The sequence below is a fragment of the Aphanomyces astaci genome (assembly GCF_000520075.1).
Source record: "Aphanomyces astaci strain APO3 unplaced genomic scaffold supercont1.84, whole genome shotgun sequence".
Classification (NCBI taxonomy): Eukaryota; Oomycota; class Saprolegniomycetes; order Saprolegniales; family Verrucalvaceae; genus Aphanomyces; species Aphanomyces astaci.
Genome location: NW_009798347.1, coordinates 33,862 through 42,456, shown reverse-complemented (window position 1 = coordinate 42,456; position 8,595 = coordinate 33,862). Strand labels below are relative to the sequence as shown.

At 53.8% G+C, this 8,595-nt stretch overlaps 3 protein-coding genes across 3 annotated transcripts; 2 read left to right on the top strand and 1 right to left on the bottom strand.

The window, feature by feature from the left end:
* Window positions 1-745: 745 nt before the first annotated feature.
* H257_16315 (hypothetical protein) lies at window positions 746-2,683 on the bottom strand (the record flags this gene model as incomplete). The annotated part of the gene is made up of 3 exons (XM_009844691.1): window positions 746-1,365; window positions 1,443-2,019; window positions 2,510-2,683. The coding sequence occupies 3 exons, from the start codon at window positions 2,681-2,683 to the stop codon at window positions 746-748; spliced, it is 1,371 nt and encodes a 456-aa protein (XP_009842993.1).
* Window positions 2,684-3,679: 996 nt separating this feature from the next.
* H257_16314 (hypothetical protein) lies at window positions 3,680-4,198 on the top strand (the record flags this gene model as incomplete). Its single annotated transcript, XM_009844690.1, has 1 exon — window positions 3,680-4,198. One exon carries the CDS (start codon window positions 3,680-3,682, stop codon window positions 4,196-4,198), a length of 519 nt encoding a protein of 172 aa, XP_009842992.1.
* Window positions 4,199-7,750: 3,552 nt separating this feature from the next.
* On the top strand, window positions 7,751-8,295 carry H257_16313 (hypothetical protein; the record flags this gene model as incomplete). The annotated part of the gene is made up of 2 exons (XM_009844689.1): window positions 7,751-8,007; window positions 8,097-8,295. The coding sequence occupies 2 exons, from the start codon at window positions 7,751-7,753 to the stop codon at window positions 8,293-8,295; spliced, it is 456 nt and encodes a 151-aa protein (XP_009842991.1).
* Window positions 8,296-8,595: the final 300 nt, after the last annotated feature.

The window sequence follows — 8,595 nt, the reverse complement described above, 5'->3', positions numbered from 1 at the left end:
GAGCCCGATGTCCACCCAGCGCTACGTCATGTCCGTCCAGTGCCTGTCCACGAAGTGTCTGCCCCGATGCTTGTCCTCCTAGTGCCTACCCATGACCAGCCCGTGTCGATATCTGCGCCATGTCTACCCCATTCCCGTGTCCAATGCCGTGCCGATACAATGTTCGAGTGGTGTCCACGAGATGCCTGACCCGTGACCACTTCAGGAACGCTCCGTTACCACGACGTGGTGAAACCATGTCTTCCCCATTTCTTTATACTTGTGTTCGTGATGAGTTATGATATTGTATGAATGGTATGTTTTTGTTTGCCCGATTTGACCTTCCGACGATGTAGCTTAGGGAGAGCACTAGTGGCAACACTAGAGGTGCTGGTTCAAGTCCAGTCATTGTTATATATTATATGTTGTCGACTACTAAGGTGGTGGCTACATGTTGAATTGGAGTCGGGTCTTTGATTCCACCTTGTGCGACTTTTGCATTGAGCAACCCAATGATTGTATTGAGTGCCCCGATGCGGTGTTGCTCGCGCAGGACACGCAGTAACGACCCACTGCTGCGATGATTTGGCGCAATGTCGTGTACTAAACTCAAGACGCATTGGTCGGCGAGCGATCCGAAGCGCTAGACATCGTCGCGATGGGATGGTGCATTAGGATCCAACTCAAGACCGTCGTGGAGGAAAAGCTTCATGAAGCCAACGACCAACTTCGCCTCGGATTTCTTCTTGCGGTCTGCGCCAACCTGTCACATAGGGGGATCTCGAGCGTACCACTCGAACAACAAGTCTGCCAAGGACGTGGCGGCTGCCTTGTGGCGTTTCGATGGGACAGTGGCTTCGTCTTCGTGCGATGGCATGGCGATGGGAGGTGCTGGAGCCGCACCAATACCGACGTGTGCTTCAACGGCAGCGACACGTAGGCCAAGTGCCTTGTTGATGGCAACTAGTTCGTGGATCACGGCTTGTTGCTGCGCAATGGTGTCGTTCGCACGTGTACCTAGCTCTTGGTGCGGTGTTTCGACCACGGCTTCTTGTGGCCGCTCAATGGATGCCGCCCACGCCAAATGATTTCCAACGGTGAAACCAGCAGCGTTTGCCGCTTGCGCAAGCCTCGCCATAGCAGGACCATGGGGACACGATTGCATCAAGAAAGGTAAGTGCCACAATAACTTCGCCATTAATATTTCTAGCACCGCCGGCTTGATCAACAAATTGGGGTGTGCCAGCCCAACACAGTTTTGGAAGGCCACAGCTTGGACACGAACGACAGCAAAGCAGGATGCCGGATCGAGTGTTGAAAGGTCAGGTACGACAACATTGCCGGTAGGAGTCCTGCCGCTCAACATCTTTGCAATCTTTTTGTCTTCTGCTGACTTGTTAAAAATGTACGCGAAAGCCTTGTTTGTCGATGATAGGTTCCACGATCAAAGATCCATTACGTACTCAAGCAGCTGTGACCATTGGCATGCTGGGCATCTCCGTGTCGAAAGTTGTGTGACGTCAGTTCGTGCGTTAGCCCCGACGATACGGCAATCCTCTTTAACAGTCGATTCACGTAGGCATGAACACCTGGATCGGCCGCGGCAGCAGCAGGGTAGGTGTTTGCAAAGGAAGCGCGGAAGAAGAAAGGAAAGATGTCGACAGAAGAACTCACGACGACAGCGGTGCGCCAATCACGTCGTCTGGTGGGAGATGCCCCGGAGTTTGGACTCCTGGACAGCGAACGCCTACTACGAAAGAAGCCTCTGGCCATGGGTCTGGTCCCGTTGGAAGACGATGACGGCGCACGAGTATAGACTCCGGGACGGAAGCGGAAAGCTGACTGGTCACCAGACGTGTCGTCCCCGACCGACCGTCCAGAGACGCGGTCACCGTTGAAGAGACCGGCGCTGGCATCGGCGGCAGACCTGGCCTTAGTGCCTACGACTCCCCTGACCAGAACCGGTACCGACGGTCCGACCCTGACCCTGGCCAGAACTGACACCGACGGTCGTGAGTCCAACGCCGAAACCTTAGAGCGCTATTCGATACATGTTCCAGCTCCCGGATACACCTCCCTAGTCCAAGAGGGGTACGGGTGTATGGTATCAGGAACGCCTACCGGAACGCCTACCTGGAACGGTCCCAGAATACCAGGAAATACCATCTTAGCCACGATCATGGTGGCCACCGGAGGGATACGGGACATCCAGAAGGCCTATGAAGAATTCATCGGGGCATTGAAGAGCAACAACGAACGGCGTCCCTACAGTTTTTCCAACAAGCCAACGAGGACCGGGCTTGTTTACTGGGTGTTCAGGAATGCCAGTTGGTAGAGATGGCCGAAGGATTGCTACGGGCCGCGGAAACCCATGAAAGTCGCCGTCAGGATGAGTTCCAAAAGGCCCTGACCTACCTTGGGACTGTTATACTCGGGAGCTGGACGTTGCCCGGACTCAGGTAACCAACGAAGCTAATGATGCTCTGCTTCGGGAAGCGGAAAAGAATGCTCTCTCGTGGGATGACCGGACCCGGGAACTTAACGACAACTGGCTCTGAAATGGGACCAACGTGAAGCCCTCCTGATACGGGACAAGAATTCCGAACTCCTGGTGGCCCGCCGTCTGCATGAAGAAGTACTGTCCCGGGTCCAGAAGGATGCGGAACGGGTTCTCGAAGTGGGCCGCCGGGGGGACCATCTGCATCACGACGGCCCCATGTCCAGTCTCCGGGAAGAACTCCGGACCCTCAAGCGGAGCCATCATGAGGAAATCTATCTAGTACGGGAAGCTGTCCGTGATGAGGACAACTCGAGGGGGGTCTACTCCAGTCGCAGTACGACCGGGACCTGGCTTCAGCCCAGGGCGAGGCCCAGTCGAAGGCTTCGGAACTCGAGTCGGTAGAGGAGGCCCTCCGAGCCGCCCTCCGGGACCTCTCTTTCCGGGAGTCTGCGAACGCCCGTCTTTGTAAATTGCCCGATCCTGGAATAGGAAAAGAAGGACCTCGGCGAAGCCCTACGGGAACGGGCACAGAGTCTGAAGGAGGAAGTACAGCGACGCCAAGGGATGGAACGAGTCTGGGAAGAAGAGCATCGACGACTCCTGGAGAGCGAAGAGACGGCCCGAGAACTAGGTGTCTATCCTGACCGAGCAGAATCGGTACAAACAGACCCAGCTTTCGGAACAGGACGCCGAACAGTTGGTCCAGGATCAGTTCGTGACACTTACTCAAGAACGCACTCAGTCCGGAGAATACCCCCCGTCCTGGGTATGGGATCAGCTCGAACGGGAGAGGCACGCCAATGAAGAGGTGCTGCGACAAGTAGAGGAAGCGCGCACCTGTTTGGAAACGGAGAAATTGCAGTTGAGGGATAGGGAACGGTCGGTCCAGGACCTACCCTGAGCCAGGAGTATGCAGAGTTGGAACGCCAGCGGGTCCAGCTACAAGCGGAACAAAGAGCTGTGGAACTCCAGCAAAGGACACCCCAGAAGACGTACAATGCCCCGTACGCGAAATATGGGATCCCGACTCTGTCCCGGATGGGGTCCCCGTCTAAAGGAATCGGGATCACGCATACTACGTTTACTACGGCGCCCTTGCTCCCGGCCACCCGCTTAAACACATCTACGCCTCACCGAGCCTTCGACCAAACCTGTTTTATGCCGCAGATTGAGGTGCTGACAGAATCAGCTTCGCTCCGGATGCCACCGACGTTTACGGTCCGGGACACCACGTCGCTACCGTTTGTGCCGACGGCATCTCCCATGTCGCGATCCAACCGCGATGCCGACTCGTATCCGTCCTCAGCGGCCCATGGCCAGCCGCACGGAGTAGGGTACACGCAGCCATCCCCAGGTGAAACCGGGTCGGGGTTGCCCCTCCGGCCTCCTATAGTCCGGATCCCGGTGGTGGAAGGTCACAGTCCCGGGGCGGCTACGGGGGTGGTTACTCAGGTCGAACGAATCCTTCCGCACCCCCTGGAAGTGGCTCGAATTGGGGTAATTATGGTGGACCCTTCGGGGGCCGAGGTGACCCTCCGGGACCTCCTAGTGGTGGAGGATCCAGCGGGTACTACGGTGGTCCCCCTTGCCCTCCGGGAGGCGGACCCGGAGGAGACGTCACTGGTCACGGACAGCCCAACTCACCCCTGGAGCCCCGTTCGCCTTCACGTCAGGCCATGTCCGATGCTCGGAAGTACGCGCCCAAGTTCGATAGTGTGACCGGACTATCCCTTTGGAACATTTTCTGGCGAAGTTCGACACCATCAAAAAGGAGGTATGGGCTCAACGATACCCAGGTCGTTTGAATCTTCGATGACCGCCTGACATCCAGTGGTACTTTCCGTCCAGGACTGGTGGGCTCGCCGGTGCCGTGACAGCGAGCCTTTCTCATGGGTGGAGGCTTGGGAGGCTTTCCGGAAGGAGTGCATTCAGAAGACACTGAGTGGAAAGATGGCCGAGATTGCTGACAACTCCCACCCGAAGTCTACGGAAACCGTCCCGGAGTATGCGTGGCGGATCGCGGACGCCTCCCGGGAGGCTGGGTTGCAGTCCAATAGGGTCGTGGTTATGATGATCAATGGATGTAGCGATACGGAAGTGACCGCGTGCCTCCGGGGAGCCTCTGTTCGACGTGAGACTATCGAAATCTGCCTGCAGTACCTAATTGAGCGAGATGTGGACATCGAGAGACGAACGGATGGTTTCCGATGGGTCCCCCAGACGACACCGGTTGCTCCGTCGACGCCGACTAGACCCGCCCGGAACACGTCCCGGACTCAGTCCTCTTCGACGTCGAACGGAAATCACCAGGAGCTCCAGGCCTCCATCTCACGACTTCAACGCGAAATCACCATAGTTTCGTCGTCGGGATCCATGCAAATACGGGGCTGTACCGGGCTGTTTCCTGCCGGGTTGTCCGTAGAGATCATGGCGACGACATCTTGGATGGAGGAAAACTGGTCGTTGTTAGAGGAAACCAAGCTCGTTTGCATTCAATTTTATTTAGGATCATGTTGTTTTGCAAATTTTATTAACCACATACAAAGATCAAGTTCTTTTACCAGTGTCATAATTAGAAAAAAGCAATGACGTTTTAGAGCAAAGTAATTAAATTCGGTACAAATCTGAAGTGATATTGAACTGTTCTACTTGATGCGTCAAAGAAAATTGATTCGTTGTATATTTTCTTATGACACTCTCAGAATTAAAATATTCGTTCTAGTTCAGGAGCTACCGTATAGCGTTTATAGTTTTAGACACCTACGGGGCAATTATCCAGACTCTGAATTTTCGGATAATTGGAAATCGTTGGTATTTGGAGTGGATCATTATAAAACGTTAGGGGTATCAGACAACAAAGGGAAACATTATAAAATAGCTCATACAAATGGTAAGATAATACATTATCTACAACGAAACAATTTCAGGTGAGCTGATGGCATCGATGGCGTCAATATCCAGAGCTGGATCAATGGTCTCTTCGACGGCAGAGTCAGCCATCAAATCAGCAATGTCACCGACGTCCAGACTATCCCCCGGCAGAACCACCTCAACGACAGCTCCGTCGACGAGCTGGCACTTGCGAAACCCATTCAAAATCACGCTTTCAGGTACTTCGTTCCATGTCCCAGTAATCCACTCAACCATTGTAGATCTCGATGGACCCGCGAGCTTGAGGTTGTGGTTGGCAGCCTTGCTGTTCCGAAGCTGCCGCCGGATTTCCACAAGCCAACGATCGTGCAGGTTCGTCTTGAGAGGACGAATCCATGCGACATCGGCAGGTTGACAGCACCAGATAAAACGCGGTGGCACACGCTCCAGAATGATGTTGATGGACTCCGCGTAGGCCACGACATCATCCGTAAATCGTCCCACAAGAGGATGACCTTCTTGTGGGACGATTGCCGCCTTCACGCCTAGCGAAATGGTATTCCAGGAATGCCAACGACAAGCCCGAGTTCCACCAAGCCGTGGGATTTCCGAACATGCGGCAGCCATGGCGCTCCTGCAGTGGCTCAACGGTAGCCCACACTTGACGTCCGAAGCCTTGTCGCGTGGTAAGATTCTCCTGGACAACCTCCTTAATTTTGGACTTCTTTGACTTCATCACGAGAAAGAGGGGGTGCTTCTTCCCGGTCGTGTCCGCCAGCAACATTGCAGTCGCGCGCTCTTTTGTCTTCGCACCGCACTTGATCCACACGGTGTTGTCCTTCGTCGGGCTGAGGGTCTTCGATGGTAGGTACTCGTAGTTGACGGCAGTCTGATCGGCGTTGTAGATCACATCGACGTCGTTGGCCATGGCGCACATGAGCACGCGCTCAGAGAACTCAGCAAGGGTAGCTGTCCCGTCCTGGCTGGAATCTTGGCCGGTCCTCGTCTTTGCGCGAAGAGACAGACCATGGCGGCGCTTGAAGCCACGAACCCAGTGCCAACCAGCCTTGAACTCGTCTTCAGTGAGTCCCAAGTCGATCGCCGTCTCCAGTGCAATGACGCGAAGCATGTGGTAGGTAACAGGGATGCCGTCCTTCCACATACCGAGCACCCAGTGGGCCAGCTGCTCCTCTTCGGCGGGTGGCAGTGTCGTTCCAGTTCCGCGAGATCGAGCGCATTTGAGACGCGACGTCCGTGTTTCTGTGGCCATCTCCTGGATGCGATCCTTCTGTTTAATCCATCCATACACTTTCTTTCTAGTCGTTCGCGTTGAGTTGGAGATGCGTTGACGCAGTAGCCGTCCAGGAAGGCAGACATCCCAACCTCGGCGACACGCTGAATGGCGTTCATACGGTGGTGATAGTCGACTGTCTTGTTCTTGAAGAGCCGCACATGAGCTTTCTTGCCGTATTTGAAAGGTGGGCGTCCTTTGCGACGCATTGGCGCCTCCTCGTGGACGTCAGCCATGGTTGTCGATTGACGTGTCAAAAAGCGCCGCACAATGCTTTGGCGGCAAAATAAACTCCGAAAAATAATATTCTATTAGGCTGTAGAGGTAATATGTATTATAAGAGGCATTCTGTGGGGGAGGTACTGGGGAACACCTTTATACTCTATATTCAAGAACCTTTTGGGGTGTCTAAAACTAAAAGGCTGTCTAAAACTATATACGCTTCACGGTATAGAAATACCGGTATGAAGTCCGGTCCAAAATTCGACCAAAAAAGTGTCAACAATTGATGCATTACCTGCAACAACCCAAGCAGATGAACTTTGAACGAATACTGCACGCACCTCTACATACATACGTCAGCACCACCAATAACTATATGCAATGTGTACCATATATTTCGGTGGAGGGGGAAAATGGCTTACAGTAAACATGAAATTATGACCATGATAAGCTTTTGCTTACTGTTAATGCCGAGGGACTGGGCGGAATCAAGCGTTTGAATTGGTAGAAATTCGACTGGACGTGATTTGATTGGCTTAGGTGGTTCTTTAATCTATTCTCTAACGACATTCGCCAAGGGCTCCAGTTCCGAGTCGATTTGATAATAAGCTTATCTGGCCCTGACGACGGGCTTTTACGCGAGTGCTCCAGGAACCATACTCTGACAAGAACATTTGGATATGTTTCATCTCACCCAATTAAATCGTCAAGATATTGCAACAGATTCGTATGGGATTCAAATACAACTCCATGTGTGCGTACTTTGCAACTACCAAAAACAAGATAATCAAAACACCAATGAACGACACCACAAAACTGTGAATACACCCATTCGGAACTTGGTCGTCCAAATCTTGCATTGTTCATCTTACAATCGCCAACGCGCCATGGTCCTTTCGACTCACGCCTGCATCGTTGTGGCGCTTTCGGTGCTGGCAGCAGTACAAACCCTCGCCCAAACATGCACCGTACTAGTTGATGTCGACTTGGTTGGCAACGACATTGCTGCCACCGACCAAACGGATCCAGGGCAGTGTTGCAGTGACTGCAAAGCCACCAAGGGGTGCAAGGCGTTCAACTGGTTCGACGGCGTGTGCTACCTAAAGTCGGCCAAAGGAGAAGTCATCCCGTTGCCCGGAGGGAAGTCTGGAGTGTTGCAATCGACACCAGCTCCAACGCCAAAGCCAACAGTGACCACTGCGTCCAAAGGAGCACTCGTCCGGTTGCCTGAAGGGAACTCGGGAGGGCTGCAATCGAAACGAGCCCCAACGCCAAAGCCAAAAGCGACCACTACGTCCAAGCCTACCCCCAAACCCACTCGAACTTCAACTCCGGTCACTACCCCCAAGCCTTCTCCAGCCCGTACACCAGCCCGTACACCAGCCACTACTCCTGCGTCTACTGCCAAGCCAACGCCGGCACCCACCTCTGATCCTTCCTGTCCCCGTATTCGAAAGTCCTGGGATACACTCACCGCTGCCGAAAAAGAAACGTTCGTGTCCGCGATAGAGATCGCCATGGATCGTGGCCTGTACCAAAAGTTTGTCCTCATTCACCAAGAACAAATGGGCAACCGCGAGGCGCACGGCACGTGCGTGTTTCTGTTTTGGCATCGCAAGTTCCTCCTCGGGTTTGAGAACATGCTGCGCAGTCTCGGGGGCCAATACAAGTGCCTCACCCTTCCGTACTGGGACTACGTCCAAAACTACGCGACCATGCAAAACACCCCCCA